At 52.0% G+C, this 26,303-nt stretch overlaps 2 protein-coding genes across 5 annotated transcripts in view; both read left to right on the top strand.

Moving 5' to 3' along the window:
* Nucleotides 1-9,556, top strand: part of APLP2 (amyloid beta precursor like protein 2) — a 59,190-nt gene extending 49,634 nt beyond the window's left edge. For 2 of the 4 annotated variants that reach the window (XM_008142535.3, XM_028146893.2), the window contains 6 exons: nt 1,196-1,348; nt 2,837-2,872; nt 5,558-5,643; nt 6,518-6,592; nt 6,843-6,998; nt 8,211-9,556. In XM_008142535.3, the coding sequence (XP_008140757.2) occupies nt 1,196-1,348; nt 2,837-2,872; nt 5,558-5,643; nt 6,518-6,592; nt 6,843-6,998; nt 8,211-8,312 (608 nt within the window). In that variant the 3' untranslated portion in view covers nt 8,313-9,556. The remainder of the gene's footprint in view (nt 1-1,195; nt 1,349-2,836; nt 2,873-5,557; nt 5,644-6,517; nt 6,593-6,842; nt 6,999-8,210) is intronic. The other 2 variants (XM_028146892.2, XM_028146894.2) reach the window with 1 other exon arrangement.
* Nucleotides 9,557-22,007: 12,451 nt separating this feature from the next.
* ST14 (ST14 transmembrane serine protease matriptase) overlaps nt 22,008-26,303 on the top strand; it is a 38,055-nt gene continuing 33,759 nt past the window's right edge. Inside the window, exon 1 of the mRNA XM_008142854.3 lies at nt 22,008-22,158. Within this exon, the coding sequence (XP_008141076.2) occupies nt 22,078-22,158 (81 nt within the window). The 5' untranslated portion in view covers nt 22,008-22,077. The remainder of the gene's footprint in view (nt 22,159-26,303) is intronic.

The following is a 26,303-nucleotide window of genomic DNA, read 5'->3' on the forward strand; positions in this document are numbered from 1 at the left end:
TGCATTTCAAGGCACGTAGTTTACACACGTTCTCACTTCCTCTCCCTCTTGGTCTCTCTCTTCTCCGATTATTCAGCAAATATTTATTATCTGCCCTGTGTCAGTGTGAACAGTGCACAAGCAGACAGTATCTCCTCAGTGAGCGTAGGAGAGACAGACAGGAAAACAAGTATCAGCAGGTGGTGTGAGCTGTGGAGGGGGTAACTAGGGTAGTGGTGGTGAGTGGCTGGGTGGTCAGGGAGGCTGTCTCAGGGCCAGTAACCCGAGACCCCAGGGGGAGAGAACAGCCTTATCACAGGCATGACTCCAGCAGAGGCCTGGCGTGTAAATCAAGCGGCAGGCACATTTGAGTAGATCAGGGAGAAACGAGGCCAAAGAAGTAGGCAGAGGCCAATTTGTTAAGAGATTTTAGCAAAATCTAGGGGTTCGGATTTTATTTCAGGATAATAGCCATTAGAGGCTTTTAAGCTAGTGAGTGACTAGATCTGGATTATGCTTTTAAAAAGAACATGAATTTTTTAAAAAATTACTTAGATGCTGTGTGGAGAGTTGATTAAAATTGGAGCCCCCTGGAAGCAGTTGTAAAAATCTGGGAGAGAGCTGGTGGTTGTGTGCACTCGGGTGGTGATGGAGGGGAGAGAGTGTGGGTGGTCTCAGGATCCGGTTCAGAAGGAGGTGGACAGGCTGTGCAGTGGTCGGATGGGGATTGACGGGAAGAAAAGCATTAAGGATGATGCCCAGGTCTTCATTGGGAGCAGTGAGTGGGTGGTGGTGCCAGAGTTGACTGAGGCAGAGCGGTGTCTTCACTCATTTTAAATAGAAGTTGCTGTTGGACATGAAGTGGGCGTGTCACGTAGGCCATTAGCCTGATGAGCCAGGCTCAGGCATTAGTTAAGATACAGATTTGGGAGCCATGCTGTGTGGGTGGTGTTTAAAACTGTGCCTTAGATGAAATTACTAGAGAAGAGGAGTGCCCAGGAAGGAGCCCGGGCCCCCCAGTGCTGGGGTTCTGCGGCACCACAGAATCAGAAGGTGTTTCAGGCAGTCGGTGACAGTTGTGAGCTGGTGAGATGCTCCTCTCGGCAGGTCTCGCGAGCTGTAATCACATGAACGAGTCCTGTTCAGACTCTGGTCCTGTGCCGAGAACCCAGATCCTTTTGAAAACCTGGCTCCCTGCCGTGTCTGTCTTTGTCAGATGAGCTGCTTCAAGAACAGCGTGCAGACATGGACCAGTTCACGTCCTCTATCTCAGAGACCCCTGTGGACGTCCGGGTGAGCTCTGAAGAAAGTGATGAGATCCCACCATTCCGCCCCTTCCATCCCTTCCCGTCCTTACCTGAGAATGAAGGTGTGTATGATTGACAGTGCAACTTCTTGGCGGTGGGTGTAGGGTGGTGTGGGGGTGGGTGGAGGTGGGGGCAAGAAGGGAGAAGACTACAATTAGAAAATTGAAGTCAGATTTTTTGGACCTGGATTGTATTGGTGAGGCTGGGTTCCTAGTGAAAGTCGGGCAGGGCAAGGAAGACTTGAGTCATGGAGCACCTACTATGTGCAGGACCATAGTGGGAGCTTTCAGATAGCTGTTCATTATCACCATGAGGTTAGCCCTATTTCTCACATTTTATAGATGGTTTGCTTAAAGACTGCAGTTTTTCCTGGGCCTATCAGCTACCTCCAGCATGTGTAAAACTTACTCCACGTGGAAGTCATTTTACTGTGGACACAGCACTTTGGTGTTAAATTATGTCCTTATCTTTTCATAGCAGTCTTGGGAGTCAGGTAATGGAGAGGCTACAGAGATGACACGACTTACTGTGCTATTGGGGGGGGATAGGAAGCTGTGTCCCTGTCCTTCCGGTCAGGCATGCTGACTGCTACCCCCTGCTGGTTCTTGCTGTCCAAGGGGACCTCTGACCCTTGGGTCTGCACCAGCAACACCAAGTGCGGAGTAAGAGCGGGCCCAGGACCCCAGGGTGTGGAATCAGTCTCTCTATTTGTCTGCTACCTTTGCTGATGGTGTGGTTATAAAAAAAGAGGCCATAGCTATAGAGTCCTTATCGAATGCCAGCATCAGCTAAGCATCGTTCCTGGGTGCTCTCAGTTAATCCTCAGAGTTTCCCCATTGGGGTTCCCAGGTTCAGAGAGGTTAAGTGTCTGCCCAGGGTCCTATAGCTTGTAGGTGGAGAGTAAGGATTTGAGCCCACCTGATTTGGTGCCACAGGCCTCTGACCTGGTACAGTTGTGCTGGCAGAGGCCTGGGGAGGCGCCAGAGTGGGGAGGGGCCTCCAGCTTAGCCTTCAGACCATAATTGCTTTCTGAACTAGTTACCTCCGAGTGCCAATTCAGTTGACCCTCCAGTAACAGCAGAATCTGAGAAAGGAGGCACCACTGTGTCTCCCCCCTCCCCATGCCCCCCAAACCTGCCCTGCCAACCCCAGGCTCCGTGGCAGCAGCATGGCAGCCATGCCTACACAGCTCCTTGGGGTGGGAGCATCCGGGCGTATTTGAAATAGGACCTTGTCTCCTCTTCAGAAAACTGCAATCTGTCAACTTCTGATTCTGTTATTTTTCTAAGAAAAAGAATTTTGTGGGCTAAGCTAACTAATTTTGGAATGTCACAAATTTTCCCCAGAAAACCCAAGACAGACGTCCTCCTTTCTCTCCCACCTTCCAGCCCTCACTGCTGTTTGGTCCGTGGGCTTTTCAGGCCGGGTTTTAAGGAAGAGGACTTTTGGTTCACATTATAAAGGAGTTCTAAAATAGGAAATTTGAAAGCCATTTTCCTTCTTAATCTCCTTTTGTGCTATTTTGTTTTTATTGTTTTCCTTTCTGCTAGACACCCAGCCGGAGTTGTACCACCCAATGAAAAAAGGTTGGTTTGTCAGAGATGTTCCCTTTGAGACCTTCATCCCTGTCACTTCCCCAGTGTGTCCGAATCTCATATCTGTCTCATAACATCACCGACTGTTTCCACCTCCTTCCTCCGCCGTGGCTGTGCGGAGCCACAGCGGTCCTGTCTCCAGCCTCCAGCCCAGTGCCAGTGACCATGGTCACCAGGTGGCCATCCCAAGTTTGCCCTCTGGGTGCCCAGAGAACAGAGTACCCAGAGGTGGCTCCTAAGTCCTTTAATCCGGGGAGACCATATGAAAGCAAATAGGCTTAATCTTGGTCAGGTAGAGGGTCTTCTATTTTATTTTATTTTTTATCTTTTTCTCTGCTGCTCCCACTTACGTCTCTTCCCTCTCTGGCTGTCCTTGCTCTTTGTGCCCACCTGCCCACTGTAGTTGTCTCATGTCCCCTGGTTATTGCAATAAGCAGCGCATTCTAGAAGCCGATGGGTGCAGCAGGTGGAGACTCTGCAGTGAGTCTCGTGTCAGGAAGAGGTAACGTTATGTGAGCACTGTAGGTGGGATTTTAGCTGTTTCCTAGATCAGGCAGTCCAAGAAGCCTTAGAGTTACAGAACTTGCTCAAAGTAATGAGCTCAAGGGGCAGAGAAACCAGAATTTGAACCCAGCTCCTCTGTCTTCAAAGCCCCCGCTGTTTCTGCTGTATAAAATGCAATGTCGGCTGCTGAGTGTCCCAGGCGGCTGGGTCGTCCAGCGTCTGCAGCCACCGTGACCAGTCCGGAGGGTGCGTGTTCTCAGGGTGTGTCTGCGAGCCCACTGTGGGCTTTGCAGACAGGCTGTGGCGGGCCGGGTGGTGCTCCCTGGCCAGCATGGGGCGGTGGGGGTGCCACAGCTTATCTCGGAACAGAACAGACTCCAGCCTTCTCATGTGAATGCTTCTGCGTGAATGCTTCACTGTATTCCGCTCTGACGTACCTCTTCGTCACCGTGGTTACCCTGCTCTGAACAGCACACCCTCTGCTTACAGATCAAGTCTAAGATGTTATGTTCACAGATCAAGATACATTTTTTAGGAGGTTGGCTGGCTTTCACCCTTGGACCCCAACTGTTACTAGTTGGGATAATTTAAACATTAACTTTTGGTCTCTTAAAGCGTTTATGCGTTTGACCAAATCAGAATGGTTTTGGTTAGTGTTTACATGGGTTATATCACCCAAACAGTACTTAAACAGTGTGGACTAGTAGCAGATCCAGTGCCACGTTAGTTTTCAGATAGGATCCTGCCCTGACCTTCACAGTTTTGAGGAGGAGATCTGAGAAAAGTGGTGGAAGGAGCGCAATCACAGTGGCTTAGGCTTGGCACACGCATGCTTGCTGAGGTGGCACCGTTCCTCTCCCTCAAATAGTGGAGGTGCCGTTTCATTGGCATTTTGAGACAACACACGCCAGCCCTGGCTTAACTTCCCCTAGAATCCAGCTGTGAAATTATTCTTTAAAATGAAAACACTAGAGAAAACGGGCGTCATTGTTGGCTGTGTGCTCACGAGGGACTGCGTCAGCCGGCCTGCGGGGTCAGCAGTAGCTGTTACCATTGCTCCGTGTCGAGAGCAAGTGTGGCGTGAGCTGGCACGCTCCACGGTGGCTGGCCCGGCGTCAGCGCGCTGGTGGCAGGCCCGGGACAGCAGCGCTTTGCAGGTGCTCGTGTTTGACTGTTCCTCACGGGCAGGTGGCCACTTTGAATGCTGAGCATCCTGTCAGGTTGGTCTGTTTATAAGAGGTTCAGATCAGACATCTGTAAGAACTGTGTCGGTTTTTATTAATGAGCAAGTGTTAGGGTAGCTGGGAATCACATTTTTATTTTTAGCTTTGGAGCTAAAAATAAGAAGTAGAGAGGCTTGCTCCTCGCTTCCTCTTGCTGGGGTGCGCTGGCTTGTCCCTGATGCGGCCGTTTGGAGTGCCACGCACAAGTGACGTCGGCTCAGGCCATGTCTGACCTTGACAAGAGGAATGGTGCCGTTTCTGCTTCATCTATAGAAAGGTGCCTTCCGCCCTGACGTCAGGATTCCGCCTTCTTATGGGATGCTTCCTTCCTGTCGGTGCTCTAATAACCAGCGAGGATGTGAGCATCTGGGATCTAGGCCCAGAGAGGGTCACAGCCTGGTGGGAGACGGGAGAAAATCAATCATTACAGATAGTGCTTGATTGAAGTGCTAGAACCTGGGGTGTCTCCCAAGAGCAGCTGTAGCTTGAAGGACAAATGGGAAGGGCTTAAGGTCATGGAGGTTATTTCAGGCAGAAAGAACTGCCTGTGGGATAAAAGATGCCTGAGGTCTGACAGTTGCTCATTGGAAGGGAGCCCCAGCTGTTGAAAGAGGAGGGGCTCGGTAGTTCACTTGGGGCGTCCCATGGGTTCCATGCTGGAAGGCCTTGGCACTAGCTGCGTTCTCTTACAATAAGCACTGTCTTCTGAAGGCTTGCGCTCCATCCTTCCCGGCTGGTACAGCAAGCGCGCTCCTCTCCATTACTCCATCAGCCTCTGGAAACCGCCCGTTCCACTCATCCCTGTAAGCACAGCGCTTCCTCCAAACGGGAGCCGAGGAGCGCCTTGCGCTGCGGGGAGGCCCTCCGGGGGGCGCTGCCCCAGGAGGGGGGCGCTGCCTCTGAGAGGCACAGACGCCCTGGGAAATGCAGCTGCGCCCTCTCCACACAGGCTCTGGATTGGGCGAGCAGGACGGAGGGCTGATAGGCGCCGAGGAGAAGGTGATCAACAGCAAGAACAAAGTGGATGAAAACATGGTGAGCCATTTCTCTCTCTTGCCCTGCCCCGTTTTCATTTGGAAAAGAATGCGCGAGTGGCCTTGTGTCAGGTGCCTTCCAGGTGGCCCCCGTGTTCCTTTTCCGCTCGGCGGCAGGCGGGTGGGCCCCAGCTGCTCCCACAGGTTTCGTGTTGTTTAGCGTCCGGGTGTAACAGGGATGGAGAAGTACTTCCCAGCAGTAGCTCATTCCTTGCTGTGCAGTGGGGAAATATATTTGCAACTAAAGAGACGAGTAGAATGTGAGAGGCCGTTTTCTATTGAGGAGAGATTCAGTGTGAACGTGGAGGAGAGCTGGCTTTGGCTCGGTGCTGCCTTGCGTTCACACCTCCTGTTAATCATTCTAGCATTTTCTCTCTCTCCTATTTCTGGATTATTCTTAACTGAGTTGGATGTTTCAACTGGGCTTCCTGGTAATCTGCCCTGAAGTATCTCCCACAACAGTTCCCTAAAGGAAGATGTAGGAGAGGCCCTGGAAGGACCCTCTGCTTTACGTGACCCTGCACCCACATGCTCCTTCCAGGGGGTTCGCGTGGATCTAGGTCAGGGGGTCCTCAAACTTTTTAAACAGGGGGCCAGTTCACTGTCCCTCAGACCGTTGGAGGGCCGGACTATAGTTTAAAAAAAAACTATGAACAAATTCCTATGCACACTGCACATATCTTATTTTGAAGTAAAAAAACAAAACGGCAAACACACCCGCATTTGGCCTGCGGGCCGTAGTTTGAGGACGCCTGATCTAGGTGAAGGAGGCAGAACTGGTGTCCACCCGGTATCTGCTTTCCTCCACCACACGGAATGGCGTTACATTGACACTAGATTCCCCTCCCAGTTACTGACCTCTCCATGTGTCGCAGGTCATTGACGAGACCCTGGATGTGAAGGAGATGATCTTCAATTCTGAGAGAGTTGGAGGCCTTGAGGAAGAGCCGGTATGTGTTTAGCCCCAGAACCTAATGCGGGTTAATCTTCATGGAGACAGGGAAAAGTGGGGGTCCTCCCAGGTGGATGGTTACCTGGAAAAGTGGGGGTCCTCCCAGGTGGGTGGTACCTGGAAAACTGGGCCCTGGAGCCGCTCGGGCTTCGGGACAGGACTGGAGGGGCACGGCCCTGACTGAGGGCGCCTCGGTTCCTGCCTGCCTTTCACGCCGCGCTTTCCTGCACGTCCGCCTTGTCCTGTAGGAATCGGTGGGGCCGCTGCGGGAGGACTTCAGTCTGAGCAGCAGTGCCCTCATCGGCCTGCTGGTCATTGCGGTGGCCATCGCTACGGTCATCGTCATCAGCCTGGTGATGCTGAGGAAGAGGCAGTACGGCACCATCAGCCATGGGATCGTGGAGGTGAGTGGCTGGGCTGTCCCGCCGGCCCGAGCTGGGGGCTTGCTCTCTGCTGGCGGGGCTTGCTGGGGTTCAGATGTCTGTTCTTGGGCGCTGCCCGGCAGCTAGATCGCTCACTGGATCACTAGCTCATGTTTTGAAAGTCAGCCCCAACTGAACTATGTTGATCTATGACAAAGGGCTGCTACCGACTTTTAACATTAATTTGGGCTTTGACTGAATGTGAGGAAATCCTAAGAGCATTTTCTGTTGCAGAGGGTGGATCTGCCTCTCCGATTCTTAGTGTTTCCTTTTGTCAGGCACGTTGGGTGTCAGCATGGAGGACTGTAACGCTCTTCTTTGTTGTTGACTTGTTTTATAAGGAACAAGTGAGGTCTGTGGCACATCAGGCAACAGTGGTAATCATGAGTGGTTCCGTCTTAAAACTAGAACCAGGACTAATATTATTCTTTTGTTTTGTTAATATGTTTTTTAATTCATTTCAGAGGGAGGAATGGAGAGGGAGGGAGAGAGAGAAACATCAGTGATGAGAGAGAATCATTAATCGGCTGCCTCCTGCATACCCCCCACTGAAGAGCAAGCCCGCAGCCCAGGCATGTGCCCTGACTGGGAATCGAACTGTGACCTCCTGGTTCATAGGTTGACACTCAACCACTGAGCCGTGCCAGCCGGGCTGTTCTTATTTTTTAATGGGAAAAAAAGCAACAGGAAATGTAGAAAGCAGAGCAGATTGTTTCCCTTTCATCCCAATGGGTAGTTAGAACTCACCACTCGTTCTTGGTGGAAATGCCTGGGCCTCTTGATTCTAGAAAATGAGTGCAGTAAAGAGCATAGCGTGCTCTGGAAAATTCGTTCAGAGGCATGTCTCAGTTACTGGGTTTCATCTCCTGTAGCACAGGGGCCTAAGTGTTAGAATTTCTGAGCTGGAAAGACCCGGCAGATCATCCAGCCTCGGTCCTGTTTTATAGGGATGCTCACTTTGGCTGTCCCTAGGAAATTCAGTTCACTGTTCTCCAACTTGGACTAGGCTTTTAGGGCTCTGGCTTGCAGAAGCATTGCCTCTTGGACCCTCCTGTTCTCTCCTCGTCCCGTGTCCTCATTCATTTTGATCACCCAGTGGGAACGAGACGCTGGGCTGGCGGTGGTCCCAGGCCTTTTGAGCCCTGTGCCGTCTCCTGGGTGCCCTGCAGTGACCCACAATCTCTGTTCCTGCAGGTCGACCCCATGCTCACCCCCGAGGAGCGCCACCTGAACAAGATGCAGAACCACGGTTATGAAAATCCGACCTACAAGTATCTTGAGCAGATGCAGGTCTAAGTGGGAGAAGGCGCATGTCCCCCCTCCCCCCTCATTGGAGTGGGGAGTGCAGGTGGGCCAGAAGGTCCAGCGTTGGATCGACTGCTGACCAACAGTTACTTCCAGAGGAGCTCATCTTCCATTCAGACCTCTCGGATCACTAAGACTATAAATACTACTGTAGGATCACAATTTCCATTCTTTTAAATGGGTGAAATGTTAATATAACTATATGATATATAAACCTTAAAGAAATGAGAAAATGATCTATTGCAGATACCTGACTGATGTAGCTTTCTTTTTTAAATTAACCAGGCATCCACTTCCGTTGTGTTGTCTCACGTGCTCTCCATCGACGTGGAGGTGCTGGTTGGCAGGGACACTGTCCGTGCAGGGCGTTGTCCCGGTTGCGCTTATAAATCACCGAGGCTCATCCACTGTCCTGGTTCTTATTTTTTAAAAGGCAGTATTTCCTTTTTCAATGAGCTTCAGGAAGTCGCTGAGAAACTAAGTGGATAGGGAACTGTGAGACCATTGAAGCACATCTGATCCCTCTCAAAATCATTGTCAAGGACCACTTTCTTGGGATCTAGCGTTCCCGCTGCTGGTTCCTCAGTGTCACCAAGGAGTTAAAGCATTTGCGTCCCAGCATCTTTTAGCAGAGCCCGTGTACACAGAATGGGCGCCCACACTCCTCTCCTTCGAAATCCAGTTCTTCCACGGATAGTAGCCTGTAGTGTGTATATGGCCTCACTGTCCACCGTTCACCCACCGTAGCTTTTTACACCTCCCTCCCTCCACGTAATGTCCGATGTGCTGTCCTTACCTCCATGGGCATTTCCCTCCGAAGGCACTGACCCGCCTCCCGCTGTCCCCTGACTGCCTGCCCTCCCCCCGCACCGCCTGGTGTCCACTCAGATGACCGTGGCAGGGGCAGTGCCCGGAGACCCGGGGCTGGCTTTGCGTAGCAGGAGGCCGGGCGATGTCTGACACGTGCAGCGCGGCGAGGCTTCGTTCCTTCCCACGCCCCTGTCATGCTTGTGTAGTTGATGTTGATGTCACCGCTTCCTCTTTTTTTTATTCTGAAGGTTCTGGTAACCTGTGGTGTATTTTTTTCTATTTCCCTGTGACTGTTTTTTCCCTTCCCTTTCCCTGATCCATGTCTCTCCCCACTATGCACAGGTAAACTTCACCTACAAACTCCTTAATCTGATCTGTGGAGAATGTACAGAGTTTAAACACATCAATAAATACTTTAACTTCCACCAGGACTCCTTGTGTGATTGGCCTGGCGTTACTCTGCGTGATGGTTTTGACCCTCTCGCCTCCAGGACGGTGGGACTCGCCCTCCCTGCAGGTGCCAGCCGCTGACAGGGACGCGAATTACTCTACTCCGCACGCTCGGCCGACTCTTGAGTTTGAATTCTATCAAGATAACAGGCCCAGCCAGCGTGGTTCAGTAGTTGAGCATTGACCTATGAACCAGGAGGTCACGGTTCAATTCCTGGTCAGGGCACATGTCAGGGTTGCGAGCTGATGCGAGACAATGAATAGGACTTGTGGCTAAATTTTCAGAGAGATGTTTGTGGGGCATGCAGGAGGCAGCCAACCAGTGATTCTCTGATCGTTGATGTTTCTCTCCCTCCCTCCCTCTCCTTTCCTCTCTGAAAGCAGTAAAAATACATTTTAAAAAAATAACAGGGAAAGTGATTTCACCCTAACGGTATGTGTCTTTTATGAATCCCAGAGAAATATCCTTGCATTATTTCTTCAATGCTTTCCTCCATTATAACTTAAGTATGTTCTAAAATTCTAATTGGTTAGACCCAAACCTCCCCGATTGCTTCTTTTTCTTCAGCTTTATTCTAGAATCTGAACGATTGCTTTGCCTTTGTCTTCCAGCGTTTCTAGTGAATTTTGTCATCCTATTTTAAAATTTCTTAAGAGCTGCTTCCTTTTACTATTTCTTTTAGCATCCTTTCTTTTTATGATGACACATCCATCTGAGTTTATGTTATTTTGTTTTTTCCTTAAACCTCACTTGAGGACATTTTTCTCTTTAGAAAGAGAGGGAGGGAGAGAGAGAGAAACATCGATGTGAGAGAGACACATTGATTAGTTGTCCCGACTGGGCAGGGGATTAAACTTGCAACCCCAGGTATGTATCCTTGACTAGGAATCAAACCTGAGACTCTTTGGTGTGCAGGCTGACATCCTAACCACCGAGAAACACTGGCCAGGGTTATATGTTAGGATTTTAAAAGATTTCCTTTTCTAAATTACCTGTGTCCTTTTGTGCTGTTGGTTTCCTGTAAATGTGTAGTGGTCATTTGTTTGAGCAAACTTAAGAATAAAGTACAGCCCAGCTGGCATGGCTCAGTGGTTGAGCGTTGATCTGTGAACCAGGAGGTCACAGTTCCATTCCTTGTCAGGGCACATGCCCGGGTTGCGGGCTTGATCCCCAGTGTGGGGTGTGCAGGAGGCAGCCGATCCGTGATTCTCATCATTGATGTTTCTATCTCTCCCTCTCCTTCCTTTTTGAAGGCAATTAAAATATTTAAAAAAAAAATAGAATAAAGTACAAACTAGCTTAAAAAAATAGGAGAGAAAGCCAGCCAAGAGTTTTGTCCGGCCAAGTTTATTAATTTATTAAATGAGACTTTTCTTGGTACTGGAGACAATGAATAGGTCTTTAGTGCCTCAATTTTCAGAGAAGTGTTTGCAGCTTTCATTTTTGAGTTTGTTTTTTTTCTTTCATTTTTCAATTACAGTTGACATTCAGTATTTCCATTTCTGAGTTTCTTAACCTGCCATTAGGAGGCGATGTGTTCTCATTGGAGGAGGTTTGTTTACCTGACAACTGCTCACAGCACTTTGTATCTGGGGACGGGGTTCACTGTGATCTGACTTTAATGTCCAGCTCTATGCAAAAGAGTAAAATAGGGTTAATGAGCACGGCCAGTGTGGCTCAGTGGTTGAGCGTCAACCTATGAACAGGGAGGTCACGGTTCAATTCTCAGTCAGGGCACATTCCTGGGTTGTGGGCTCAATCCCCAGTGTGAGGCGTGCAGAAAGCAGCCAATCAATGATTCTCTCTCATCATTGATGTTTCTATCTCTCTCTCCCCTCTCCCTTCCTCTCTGAAATCAATAAAAATATATTTTTTAAAATAAATAAAATCGGGATAATGTGACTCTTCAGTTTACATATATGGTGCATTATAAGCATCGCAGGCATGTGTATGTGTAAATGTCCATGTGTGCACACACGTGAGGCATCTTCCCTGGGAGACTAGAATAGGGAGTGTGCATTTTAAGAGCCTCTGGCCAGGAAGTACGTTGGGGTGAACCAGTTCAACAGGCTGGTTCTTTGTAACCCTCAGTACTTCCTCATCTGCCTCCCTCCTGCACCGGCCACTCACATTGCTGCCAGGAAGGTTGTAGAAAAAATGAAACTTAAAGGAATTTTTTGACTCGAGTTTCTGCCAGAGTGAGAAGAGTGAAGCCACTGAACCCTGTGCAGGGTCCGTTGGAAAGTGTGGATCCAGCATTCGGAAGTCCAAGTCTCACGTGTCTGCCCCCTGCTGGGCGCTATACAGGCATTGTCTACTTTAACTGTTCAAGCCTTTCTAGCAGGGTTCTCTCCTCCAGAGAGCTGAGGTTGTCCTAGTCCAGGGGTGAGGGATGGGGCAGAGAGCAGGCCCAGCCAGCTGTCAGCCCTTGTTCGGTACACATGTCAGTCATCCTACAAGCTGGGAGTGTCAATGAGGACCTATCCGCCGGTCAACTGTTGGGACTTTGACCATCACCAGCTCTGCTCTTGATGGACGTTGGAGAAGTTCGGGGCTGGTGAACTTGCAGTGAGTTCTGTTCACCCATTCGTGACTCAGATGGGGCCAGTACAGAGGCAATAAAGGTTAGAGTTGAATGTCAATGCAACCAAGCCCACATCTCTCCCTCGCCCTGGATGGATGCAGGGCTGTAGGTATGGTAGAGAAAGTTTTTAGTTTTGAAAGAAAATGCCATGGGGATGGTGTAAGTCAGGTACTGGCCAGCAGGCCTGGCCCCTTGACACGTCCTGAGAGAAACTTACTCACCTCGCAGTTTCTCCCTGGTGACTCAGCCTGCTGTCTGAGGAATGTGCCCTGCCCACCTCACTGTGCTGTCAGCCGCAGGTGCCGGCAGCGCTCAGCTGACTGGTCCGAGGTCCTCCTGCCTCCCTGTCGCTGGCAGTGACAAACCAGCCAGCTCAGTATCCTGGGAATCTGCTCAGTTTCAGTTGCTCTGACAGACATTCCTTTTTAAAAAAATATATATTTTTTTATTGATTTCAGAGAGGAAGGGAGAGAGTTAGAAACATCAATGATGAGAGAGAATCATTGATTGGCTGCCTCCTGCATGCCCCACACTGGGGATCAAGCCCAAGCATGTGCCCTGACCAGGAATCGAACTGTGACCTCCTGGTTCCTAGGTCGACGCTCAACCACTGAGCCACACTGGCCAGGCTGACACATTTTTTTAAGTATATTTTTTATTGATTTTTTTACAGAGAAGAAGGGAGAGGGATAGAGAGTTAGAAACATCAATGAGAGAGAAACATCGGTCAGCTGCCTCCTGCACACCCCCTACTGGGGATCTGCCAACAGCCAAAGTACATGCCCTTGACTGGAATCGAACCCGGGACCCCCCAGTCCGCAGGCCGATGCTCTATCCACTGAGCCAAACCGGCCAGGGCGACACTGACATTTTTGTTTTAGGAGACCCAGATTGTGATGTGATGAGTCCCTAAAAATTGGGGGGGTCCAGGGGTCCACTCTACTGTCTCTTGGTACCCGTTGGAAGTGATGGGCACAGACAAGGTGGATGGGAGGAACTAGAAGGACCTGTATGGCTTGTCCTCGCATTTTACAGCCATAATATGGCCACCAAGTCCCTGCTGTTCTGCCCGGAGCCCAGGCTGTGGCTTGTGCAGCAGGCTCTGTTTTCTGGGGTGAAGGGTCAAGTCCTTTTAAAACAAGGAGGACGGTGTGTTGCCTTGTTACCCTCTATGAACACGGGAAATGGTGTCTGTCCTCTGGGGGCACTTCCATGGAGCATCCCTACTGCGGAGCACTCCAGTGCACAGAGAACGGGACCAGAGACAATTAACATGTTTTTCTAGGAGTGGTTGGGCATGGCTTTCTTGAGCAGTGGTTCTCAACCTTCCTAATGCCGCCACCCTTTAATACAGCTCCTCATGTGGTGGTGACCCCCAACCATAAAATTATTTTCGTTGCTACTTCATAACTGTAATTTTGCTACTGATATGAATCGTAATGTAAAGATCTGTGTTTTCCGATGGTCTTAGGCTCTACAGCAGAGACCCACAGGTTGAGAACCGCTAGCAGGGTCGCCTAAGACCATCGGAAAACGCAGATATTTACATTACGATTCATATCAGTAGCAAAATTACAGTTATGAAGTAGCAACGAAAATAATTTTATGGTTGGGGGTCACCACAACATGAGGAACTGTATTAAAGGGTTGCGGCATTAGAAAGGTTGAGAACCACTGTTCTTGGGGAATCTTTGGGAGTTCTCTGGCCACATTCACCAGGTCTGGCTGAGATGAAAATACTGAGACTTAGAGCAGCAGCCTCCAGCAATGAAACACTTTTCGTATGTGCCTTGTATGTATAGTTATTTTTAAATTATAAACATGTACTGTCATAAGTAAAAACTTGGAAAGCATCAAAAGATGACCGCCCCCCCCCCCCAAAGTTATTAAGGTACAAAGCCTTTTGGGTCCAGTAAAATAATGCCAGTTTTAGTTCAAGCAAAGAGGTGGCCTCAGCCAGGTGGTCAGGGCCAGCGTCACCGTGCCACCATGGTGACAGCAGGTGCCCTTGATCCAGTGTGACAAGCATGGCACCTTCCCTCTGTGGTCCCCCTCCCCAGTAATACACAACCTCAGGATCTTATGAGAAAAATCCCAAATAGAGGGGCGTCCTACAAAATACCCAACCACACACCTGCACACCACCCAAATCATCAAAAGCTAGGTGAGTGAGGAACGGCCGCAGTCAACAGGGGCTTAAAGAAACACTAAATAGAAGTTGGTGTCTGGGACATTAAAAGGAGGAAACTGAATAAACTATGGGCTTCGGCTGAGAGTGAGGGAAGGAAAGTGTGTCAGTGTCTCATTGGGAAGTCTCCGTCCCCCCGCCCCCACCTTCTCTGGAAGGAGGTCACTGCCTCCCACACAGGGAGTTAGGCCGCCCCTGCCTTATTATTTTTTAAATCGTGTTTTAACACTTTGAAGTCGAGCCATTACAAAGCCGGGTTCAAAGGTCTATCCAAAGCTGAGAGTTTGGATTGCCGCGATGGTTTCACAGGGGTACACGTACGTCTCACTTATCAGGTTGTGCACCTTTAATGTGTGCAGTTTTATTGTACGTCGGTTATACCTCAGTGAAGCTGTGTTTTTAAAAAGCCAGAGGAGACGCCTCACAAAAGGTCGCAATGGAAGAGGTGCCTTTTACAGACAGCACTGCACTTCCCATCCTCTCTACCGAGGCTTTTTTCAAGTTAAGGATACAAGCAGGTCCTTTAGGTTGGGCATACTTCCAACAGCAAAATTACCCAGAACGGACATCTTTCCAGACATTTGTTTCCAAATTCCCCCACAGCATAATTTTCTTTATTTTTTTATTATCTTGTTAATCCTCACTAGAGGGTATGTTTCCATTGGTTTTTAGAGAGCGTGGAAGGGAGGGGAAGAGACAGAGGGAGAAACATGGATGTGAGAGAGAGACATTGATTGGTTGTCTCCTGCACACACCCCAACCGGGACCAGGATGGAACCTACAACCAAGGTACGTGCTCTTGACCAAAATCGAACCCAGGACCCTTCAGGCTGCAGGCCGATACTCTATCCCCTGAGCCAAACCAGCTAGGGCACATAAGTTTCTTTAGGAAAAAAAAAAAAAATCAAAACATGTTTTTTTAGCTTTAAAAACAAGCTAAAAACAGTGTGACATCTTTAAGCTCAACAAATCAATTTGGTATAGAATATTTTATTGGTCACATAACCTTATTAAAAATATTGCAAAGATTCTACCGTATTTTTAAAGTTCTGGATTCTTAGTATCAAAATAACTACATTGAAGCTGTTTGGTAGCATCTTGTGTATTTGTGGTTCCCAGGTGGGCTAGCACCGGAGTCTGATTTGGGGATATTTCTTTACTCCAGCCCGAGCCGTCAGCCCATCAGTATTACAGTTTTCTCGTATTTCACATAACACATTATTTACCATGAAATACAAGTCAGCTATAATGTTACAGGCAGGGGATTCTGAAACCGTATTTCCTGGTTCTTTTTCTAATTCGGCCACTTCCTGTGACCTTGAGGAAGTTAACCTCACTTCTCCATCTGAAAAAAAATGGGTGTGGTGACAGTACCTCCCTGGGGGAGGAGGGAGTAGCCACAGGTAAAGCGCCTACACCTAGACTGGTGCCCAGCGCAGAGCAGATGCCCGATTAATGTTAGATATTATGTTTAACTCTTGAGAACACACCTCCCCAGTACATAGGGCTCGCTTAAAAAGTGGTATGTGTGTACTTCGTGATTCATACAATTGGCTGGGCTGTACTAGTGTCAACCGGTGGTCATTGGCACCAAATCAGTGCCAAAAGGAACCCCCAATTGGAGGTGTGGTGAAGAAGGGAACTACTCAGTGAAAACCGTTCAGTTGTGGTGCAGCATGGCTGTGGAGCAGCATCCCAGCTGTGATGCAGCTGTGAGGAGGCCCTAGGAGGTGGCCCCGCTAGCTACTAGTAGACACCTCTGCTCTGCTCATACTGAGAGAAGCCCCTGCCCCTGGTCCCTGATTGGCCTGTCCTCATGCAAACAAGGACTCCCAAGTCCTCAGTTTGATTGATCCAAAAAGCACAGTCCTGATGATTCGGAGGCAGCTGCTCTGATTGGTCGGTGAAGATGCTAAATGAGATGCAGCTGGCCAGGTCTAATTCGATGGGGAAAGTCTCAGTCCTATTGGTTGAAATAGGATTCTGGGAACTCCTTTATGAAGGTGGCTCAGAAGGTAGGACCACAGCGCAGGCTGGCAGGTGGCAAGCCCAGAGGTCCCTGTTTAGCAACACCTGCTCGGCTCTGTTTGTAAATATGAGCCGTTAGCCACCAGGAGCCCTTCTTGGTAGGAATCTTCTTTCTCGGGGTCAGTGCTTTCCTCTGAACCTTTGTTAGTCTGACATTAGTTTTGTTAGCGTCTTCAAATCTGTGCCTCTCCCAACAGCATTTACGACAGAAAAATGGACCACAGTGCTGCTTTGTTGTTTTCTGTGTATTCAGCCATTTGGACTGTGGCAAGAAAAAGGCATTCTATCATGGTTGATGGCTCTTTGTCTTTGGCTTTTATCATTAAGAGACCTCAAGCTGTACATTATCATTCCTTAATGGATATTTTGTAAATTACTAAATGGAATATTGCACGACTTTAAGCACTAAAAACATTGTAGTGGCTTGTCTTCGAGCACTTGACATTCATTTTTCAAGTCTCATGAATGAAGTTGGCCTCATAATATTTATTAACAACTCCGAACCCAAAATACACGTAGAGAGAGGAACATCATTATGAGTAGTAAATGTAAATTTGTGGTCTTGCGCATTGAAAACACTGTTTGCCAACTTATTGGGTGATAATTGTTTTACCTTCATAACAGGGATGTTGAAAAGCTTGTACGAGGACTAGAAATGTCAGTCTTGGTCACTCTTGTTCTATGCTTGCAATGTTACTATCTTCCATCGCAGTGAAGATAAGGCCTTAGAAGAATTTTTAAAATACACAAGACATATATTTTCATTATTCTATTAAAATTTAAGTTCATTTAACTAGCACTCGGCATTGAGCTCAGAATGTAAGCAAATGAGTCGGCACACTGATTTTAAGAAGCCCCTGCCAGCCCCTGGAGGCTGGTCAGCACCATGGGTCCGAGTGGGCGGGGCATAGCTACACATAGCAGATGGCAGAAGGGATGGACTGGGATGTGCTGATTATGTGGCCGGCAAGGAGGGTCAGAGAAAGGGAAGGTTTCAATGATGCTCTCAAGACAGAGCATCGAGGAAGTAGCCCAGGGAAATAGAATGCATTTCCCCAAAGGCTCCAAGGATACCCCCAGCTCAGAGCCCAGTGTGTGGAAACCAGGGTGTCTTTTGAGCAGCCCTCCTATATTTGGAGGATTTCCATGTGGTAAGTCCTGCCTACCCAAGGCAGGAACCAGACCTCGGCTTAGCAGGCTGGTGGGTGAGCCAATGAGCCGCACTCACAGGAGACTTACTCAAGAGGGAACAAAGGTCAAAGGCCACTCTGGCTGGAGGTGTGAAGCCAGCCATGGTAACATCACCGGTGCCCAGGTGATGAGCTGGAGGTGTCTCCCTGGGGTTGGAGAAGTGGGGGCTTCGGGAGCAGCACTGCGGTTGGAGTAGCTGGCCTGGATCCTGGCTGGGTCTCCTCCCCTCTTGCCTTTTTGGCCCTCTCAGAGATTCTATGAGCTTCCTACAAAGCTTTTAATAATTTCCTCTTTTTTTTTTTTTTTTTTTTTGCTCAAATTAGTTAGAGTATGCTGTTCGTGAGCTGGCAAGTTGACAAAAACTCCATTAAGGGCAAATTCACTGAGCTCTCATGAGAAAATTGTACCTGTTACTGTCAATTAATAAAGGGATAGGACTTTAAAAAAAAAAAAGTGACGTGAGAATTAGGACTCTCGGTGTGGGGAATAGTAAATACAGACGCAAAATAGAATAAGTTGAGTCAATATTTGAACTGAAAGTATCAATATAAACGCGTTGTGTATTTTATCTCTTAAAAAATCCCTACATTTGTCCACCAAAAGCCCCAGAAACAATGGAAACAATGGACTGTCTTGAAATATCATTTTTCACTAAAAGACAGTAGGATGTCTTGAAGAAATGGCTAACTGCACGTCTGGGCAGGAAATGTGCAAGACGAGCCTGGCACATCTCACCAGAAAGCCCAGAAACAAACAAAGGGGGTAGGATTGGGCCCGAAGGACACAGAGCGAGTGGAGCGGACTCCCACTGCCCAAAGGGGAGACCGTTTGAACATCAAGGAGCATAGAAACGGCAATGGACCAAAACATATCAAACATGCAAAGATCCGGTGGCTCAGTGGTTGAGCGTTGACCTATGGACCAGGAGGTGGCGATTCGATTCATGGTTTGATTCCCGGTCAGGGCACATGCCCGGGTTGTGGGCTTGATCCCCAGTGTGGAGCGTGTAGGAGGCAGCCAATCAATGATTCTCATCATTAATGTCTCTCTCTCTCTCCCTTTCCTCTCTGAAATCAATAAAAATATATATTTTTAAAAAGCACTTATTTCGCCCTAGCCGGTTTGGCTCGGTGAATAGAGTGTCGGCCTGCGGACTAAAGGATCCCAGGTTCAATTCCGGTCAAGGGCACATGCCGGTATTGTGGGCTCGATCCCCAGTGGGGGGCGTGCTGGAGGCAGCCAATCAATGGTTCTCGCTCATCGATGTTTCTCTCCCTTTCCTCTCTGAAATCGATAAAAATATATTTTTTAAAAAGTACTTAATTCACATGCCATAATGTTAGGAGGATGAAACCAAGTGGGTTTAGTGGCCATGGCCATGACACAGTGGCCCTGGGGGAAGGGTCTGGGATGCGCAGTAAATTCACTGCATGTGTATTGCGTCCAAATGACAGCGCCGCGTGCCTTCTCTGCAAGGCGTTCATTAGCCAAGAGCTGAAAGGCGACGCTCCAGGAACCTGGGAGACGATACGAGACACTCCTCTGGCTGCCGAACAGCGGGTTTCAGAGTCATGAATGCCACGCACTTACACTACTTTGAAACCAGCTACTTTCAATCACCCACATTCGCTGAAAGGTATTGTTGTGCCTTTGGTAACTACAGTACCGATGTACTACCGAGGAGGGACACGGGGGATTTCTGTCCCAATATGCAGAAACTCGTGTTTTATATCTTCCATTTAGCTCTGGAATGCTTTATAGGAAGGAAGGCAGCAGGTCTATTTTCTATTATAAAACTGACATGAGTTATTATACTAGTCGTCGTGCTGGGCTCCAGGGGCTCAACGAATGAGGAAGACACTGATGGGCCTGCAAAGAAAAGGTGGTCAATTCCACGACGGCGGTACAAGCAGACCTAGTTGTGGTTTGGAGGGAAGGGAAATCTCAAGGAGAAGACAGAGCATCAGTCGGGATGGGCTAGGCTTGTGGCAACGTTGAACAACCCTCAACTCTCAGGGGCTTAACTTCCCCAAAGCTTAATTCTTTCTTTTTTTTTAAAATGGTGCAGTCACCTTGGGAAATCATTTTACTTTTTTTACATATATATTTTATTGATTTTTTACAGAGAGGAAGGCAGAGGGATAGAGAGTTAGAAACATCGATGAGAGAGAAACATCGATCAGCTGCCTCCTGCACACCTCCTACTGGGGATGTGCCCGCAACCAAGGTACATGCCCTTGACCGGAACCGAACCTGGGACCCTTGAGTCTGCAGGCCGACGCTCTATCCACTGAGCCAAACCGGTTAGGGCCCAAAGCTTAATTCTTATTCATGCCACATGTCTGGTGCACATCAGAGGGGGTCTCTGCACGTGGCAGCCGCTGAGGGTCACAGGACCACCCTGTGCTCCCCGGGGTGACTTTGCAAGGAGAAGGGGGCGGGGACTTGCTTCCTTAGGCTCCTACCTGGACGTGGTGTGTGTCCCCTCAGGTGACATTTCCGTGGCCACAGCTAGCCTTATGGCCACACCTACCTTTGAAGGAGAAGGAGTGCAATGCTGGCCCGTGCCGGGAAAGGAGAGAGCTAGAAACTGTCAGTGAATACCACTGATGACTACCGACGACTCCGATGCCTCCGTAGGTGACTTTGTCTCAATATGGCGATGTGGGTGTGAAGGAGGAGGGCCTCCCAGTGAATGAGCAGCACTAGGGAGGGTGCACAGGTGGGAAAGCCTGGCTGAGAGGAGCCCCAAGGAATGCTGGGAAGCCAGGTTGCCGAGGAAGGCAGGTGGCCGTTGTGAAAGCCATGCTGGGGAGGTTGGGCTGGATCCAGGAGCCACTGCAGCTTGTAAAGCTGTGGCTGAGGAAGAGGGACCTGATGGCTGTGTGTGTGGAAGAGATCAGAGGGCAGCTGGAGGCAGATCACTCGCTTGGTACGCAAATCCAGGCAAAGGGTGATGGGGGTGTACACAGGGATCTTCTAAGTGGGGAGGAAAGAAAGGGCTCTACATATCAGCTGCCTGAGAGAAAGGCTTGACCGGCGTTGGGACTAATTGGATAGAAGATGTAAGGGGGAGCCCTGGCCGGTGTGGCTCAGTTGGTTGGGCATCATCCTGCGCACCAGGAGGTTGCCGGTTCGATTCCCAGTCAAGGGCACACGCCTGGATTGCAGGCTGAAAACCAGAGGTGCAGGAGGCAGCTGCTCGATGTTGCCCTCTCACATCGATGTTTCTCTCGCCCTCTCCTTTCCTCTATCTCTAAAAATCACTAACTATTCTTTAAAAAAAAAAAAAAAAAGGTGTAAGGGGGAGGTGGAGATTCCAAGATGACCCCAAGGTTTTGAGCCTGGGAGAATGACAGTCACAACCAGGGAAAACCGCGGAAGATGGGTTAGTCTGGAAAGGAAGTCTGGGGCTTGAGGATGGCACAGCAAGGATTTTATTTACTCTTGTTTTCCCGGCACCTGGAGTGTGTGCTTAGCATGTAACACGTGCTCAATAGTATCTGTTGCCTGTGTAGCACCAGAACACGACTCCTCGATGCCAATGCTAGGAAGGTAGAGCCACCTCCCTACAGCCCTAAGACAAGACGCCAAGAACGTGTAGAGAAAAAGAGGAGGAGGCTGAAGGGAGAACTTGGAAACCATGGCATTTAGGGGCCAAAACGTAGGACCAGAGCCCGGGGTAGGTGGGCATCTGAGGATGGGATCGTGTCAGAGGCTGCAAATGGGTAAAGGATGCTGGGAGCAGATAAGAGGGCATTTGGGTGAGCACCTCAGGACTCGGGTGACCACCCCCCCACTCCCAGGGAGAGCTGGAAGCCGGCCAGCAAGGGCCTCTAACAATGAGAACTGGGCTGCGGGGGAGGCTGGGCCGGGGCCGCCCGGTTTTTGTTGGGGTTTGGAGAGGTTGTAATTGAGACCTAGTCACGCCGCCAGGTGGAGACTGAAGTTGCAAGAGGGCGGGAGAGAAAGCACGGCTGGCCTCCAGGGAGCGGGCGGAAGGGCCAGGGGAAAGGCCGCTTCTCCCCGGAGGGACGGAGAGCGCGGACAACCCCCGCTGCTGGGGTTGGGTGCCGGCGACCAGGTGCGGGGCGCAGGCAGCGCGAAGGGCCACCACCCAGGCAGCCGCCGCCGCTCACTTCCCCGGCACCCGCAGGCCGGTGGCCTGATTCTCCCCTGGGCGGAGGGAGGCGGTTCCCGAGGCCGGAGGGAGGCGGCCCCGCGAAGGGGGCGGCGGGTCTGGGAAAGGTGCAGGCGAGAGCGGCGGGAGGCGGGGCGGCCCGGGAGGCCACACCCTGAAACTACCTGCGCGGGACAGGAAGAGCCGGGGCAGACCCGCCCCGCGCACCGCTGCTGGCCGGGAGCCGGGCCTGCGACCGACCGGACCCCCCGCCGCCTGCGCCGCGCGCCCCGCGCGCCCCGCGACCCACCGGACCCGGCGGCGATGGGAGCCAGCCGCCCGCGGGGACCACGCCTCTGAGACCCGCGAGCGGTCGCCGGGACCATGAAGAGCAATCGGGGTCGCAAGGGCGGAGGGGGCGCCAAGGAGCTCGGCGCCGGACTCAAGTACAGCTCGCGGCCGGAGGTGGGGCGAGGGGCACGGGCGGCGGGGAGCCGGGACCCCCTCGGGCCGGGGCGAGGGCAGCTGGCTTTGCGGGCGCCGTCCGGGCGGGGAGCCCCGGGTGCGGCGGCGGCGGCGGCGGCAGCTGGACGGCCCGCACCTCTGCGGCGCTTTGTCTCGGCCCGGGGACCGCTCCACTGCCCTCTGTGGCCCGGGAGCTGGCCCGACAGGTGGAATTTCCTGTTCGGCGGGTGCCTGGCCACAGGACCTTTGGTACCTGTTCTGCTGCGCGCCAGCCACGGGGGAGGCGGGCAGGCGCAGGTGTTTGGAGATGCGGACTCTCCCATCTCGGTCCCTCCGGGGACTCCGCGCTGTCAGAGCAACCCCCAGAGGAGCCAGGGGTGTGGGGGGGATGGGCGTGGGGGAGGCTTGGAGTGGGTGGTGTGACCGGGAGAAGGGGGGTCTCCGGGGGTTTTGGGGGGGTCATGGCCTTGCTTGGCCTCTTCGGGAATTTGTTTTTTCCTTCCTGGTCAGGGGCATTGGGGGCCCTTTGCAGAGGCCAGCGGGGCACCTGGGAGACTAGAGCCTTGGCCGTGGTGAGCTTGGAGCTAAGGACTCCACGGTGGGGCTTTTCTGGGCGTCTCCAAGGGAGGACGGAGCTTTGGGGGAAGGTGACTCCATGGGAAAAGGATGCGGGAACGTGTCTTGAGCCTTTAGGTGACAGGGAAGCTGGGAGCCCTGGTTTGGCAGGAAGAACAGTGGGAGACCGAGAGATCTCAGACGTGACGTTGAGGTTGAGGTCGCGCTGGGGTGGGTTGCTAGTTGCCTGAAGGGCACACCTAGGTGGCCGTGCTCAGCAGGACCCGCCAGCCAGGCTCCCCCCTCGGCCCAGCGGGGTCCCAGGTTTCCCGGCGGCCAGGTGAGCGCCAGCTGCAAAAGCCAGGCGGACCGGGGCCCCTGCCCTCCCCGGCCCGTGCCCCTGCGCCCGGGGCGTCCTGTGCCCCGCGCTGTGGCATTGCCCCACGCCGGGTCCGATGTTGGAGTTCCTAAAATCACTTCCTTTGCTCCAGCGGCATCCCGGCTTGGGCAGCCTGCAGAAGCCGAGAACCGCAAACAGAACTGGTTTCTTCCCCTTTCCACTCGCCCTCCTTGTCCGAGCGAGCATGGGACCGGGCGGCCGTGCTGCTGGCCGCTCTCCACCCGCTGGAGGCTCTGCTCCCGGATGGGTGCCCCTGTTTTCCTTCCTGTAATTGCCGTGTTTATGAGCCCTGGGTAATGGCCTACCGGGGCTCCCGGGTGAGGGCCTTGCCCATAGGTGTTTGTTATTTCAGGGCGGGTTTTTCTCGGTGACTTCCCTTTCTGGGACTCTCTCCTGCGGACGCTGCGGGGAGCAGGGTCTTCCCCGAGCCTCCTCTGAGTCATCGCTGACCATGCGCACCCCAGCCCCACCCCACGGGGCCAGGCCTGGGGCTCCCCTCCACATTCTGTTCCGTGGAGCTCGCCCTCTCGCCACCCACTGCGTTCTTCCCCCCACTTCCGATGAGCTGCTTCCCTCCTCATGGATCACTTTGTCTTCCTCCCCCATCCCCCCACCCCCTTCTGTGCCGGGCACCGTGGCCTGGAGGGCTCTAAAGGCAAGTCGGACGTGGCTGTTTCCCTTAAGGAGCTTACAGTCTTGAGCAGGCGTCCTCAAACTACGGCCCGCGGGCCACACGCGGGTGTTTTTGCCGTTTTGGTTTTTTTACTTCAAAATAAGATATGTGCAGTGTGCATAGGAATTTGTTCATAGTTTTTTTTTTAAACTATAGTCCGGCCCTCCAACGGTCTGAGGGACAGTGAACTGGCCCCCTGTTTAAAAAGTTTGAGGACCCCTGGTCTAGAGCGCCGTGGAGACACAAGGTGCCCTGCAGGGAGTGGCCTGCTGTGCCCAAAGCCCATTCATTCCATTTCTCCAGGAAGTTCTCAGTATCCCTGCCCACACCCCCCCCGCCCCCGCCCTGCCTCACCAGCAGTCCACTCCCTGGGCCACGGACCGTGTTCGGACAGTGTTCGGCGTCAGGTCTGCAGACTCTGCCTTCACTTGCTCCTGACCCGGAGGAGCGGCTGCCGCCCTGGGTTTGTCCTCTGCGTCTGCAGAGCCTCGTTGGCCATGCCAGCCCCCGCCGGGCACTGTGCTGCTGGGGACGGTTCCACTTGGCGGCACTGGAGTCTGGCCGTGTGCTTCCCAAGGCTGCCGCTCCCGCCTCTGCCGCACCCCTGCCTGTTCCCGGGCAGCGGGAAGCGGCCACTCGCTGCTCCGCACATCGTGTCTGGGGTTGTGGGAGCCCCGGTGCCTGAGAGCTGGCGCTCTGTGCCGGTAACAAGAACGGGGAGGCCCGTCTCACTCAGGGTCCGGCCTCTGTTGAATATCTGATGGTGGCCGTGAAGTCGCTTTGGCACCCATGGGTTCCTTCTCGGGGCTGCCCCGTGTAAGACGCGGTGTGCCCTCGGCATAGGGAAGCCAGGGTTGGGAAATCAGACGTGGGGGCTAGGCGGTACCGCTCTGGCTCTTCAGAGAGGCATCTCTTTGTGAGTTGGTCCGACATTCACTCATCCACATAGCAGATCTCAATCAGGTGCCCACCGACGGAGCCTGGGCCAGGCGTGGGGCACCAGCACTGGGAAAGACCCAGTGACACGGGCCCTGCCTTCGGGGAGCACCCAGTGTAGGGTGGGGGGCAGGGGGTTACATTCTGGGTGGTAAGAATCAGGTTCCGGAGAAAGCCCGGTGGGCACTGAAGACGGGCCTCTGACCCAGGCTTGAGGGGTCAGGGTCGGTGAGTGGGGCGGAGGCCGTCGGGGATGTGGTGGCCGGAGCGACCGACACGGAGGCCAAACCTGGTGCCGCGGCTTTTCCTGCTCAGAGACGTTACCTGATCTCCGAGCCTCGGCTTCTGTGGCTGTGAAATGGGGATGGCGTATATGTGCTAGGGTTGTTGCAAGGATTAGAAGGAATGCTTTACAAAATGAAAGCCATTTGTGAGTTGCAGCGCGGCGTATAAACCATAGTTTGAATTTGTGAGTTGAAAAGGGACTCGAGACTAACAGTAAGGTGATGTGGAGTTAGGAGAACGGAGGCACATGAAGAGGCTCACAGCCAGGTTGTCCGGGGGGCTCTGACCTCGCAGAAGGGCCGGCCTGCCCCCCCCCTGGGCCCAGGGAGTCTCTCTGAGGAACGTGGGGGCACAGATTCCAGCGATCGAGACCCTCCTCCCAGGGTTCCACCTGTCATTTCCCTCCCTTTACGCGGCTACTGTGAACATGACCCTCTATAGAATGGAAACGTGTGCCAAGACCGTGGCTCTGGCTGCTGGTCCCTTTCTCCTTCTTACTCCCCTCTGCCCCCCCCATCACCCAAAACAAAACTTTCAAACGCTTCCTTCTCTCTCGGGGCTCCCAGAGGCCCCTGTGCTGGAAGGTGTGTGCAAAGGGGGAGGGGCGGGCAGGGAAGGTGGTCAGCGGGACACTAAGATGGCCAAGCAGCCTGCCTTCTCCGGGGGGCTTTGTCCACTTGGTCTGGGGAAGACCTTGGAATTCACGGCCCTCGTTGAGGAGATGTGGACACGGAGGCCTAAGAGAAGACAGTCCTCCCTTGATAGCTGCCCACTCCCTGTGGGAAGGCACTGAGGGTGGGCCTGCCCTGAGCAGGCGCCGTATCATCACAGCTTCCCCCTGCAGGGTCCATGTATGGCCTCTCCCGCTGCTCCCCGGGAGCCGGGGGCGAGACTGTGCGCGCTGTGGCCTGTGGCCACTGTGGTCTCGGAGTTCCTCTGGAATCAGTTCCTTTTCTGGCCTGAGGTTCTGCCCAGGCTGTTGGCTCACGTCTCTCCTAAGGGAGAAAGCGTTCTTGGAAGAGGAAGGAGAGTGGGACGGAGCCCCCAAGACGCCCGTTGCTTCTGACACTGTGCACATGCTCCTTGGGGTGTTTGGAGGACTAGTAATCATCGCCAGCGTCTGTCGAGCCTATGTCATGTATTACGCCTCTTAGTACTATTGCTATCACCCTTTTATAGGTGAGGAAAATGGGCCCAGAGCGAAAGAGGAGTGGAAGCGGGATTTGAACTCAGATCGTCCGGCTCTACTGTGTTTTGCTCGGACTGCTCTAGTGCGAGACAGGGCTGTCGGCCCAA

Source organism: Eptesicus fuscus, chromosome 23 (genome assembly GCF_027574615.1).
Source record: "Eptesicus fuscus isolate TK198812 chromosome 23, DD_ASM_mEF_20220401, whole genome shotgun sequence".
Lineage (NCBI taxonomy): Eukaryota > Metazoa > Chordata > Mammalia > Chiroptera > Vespertilionidae > Eptesicus > Eptesicus fuscus.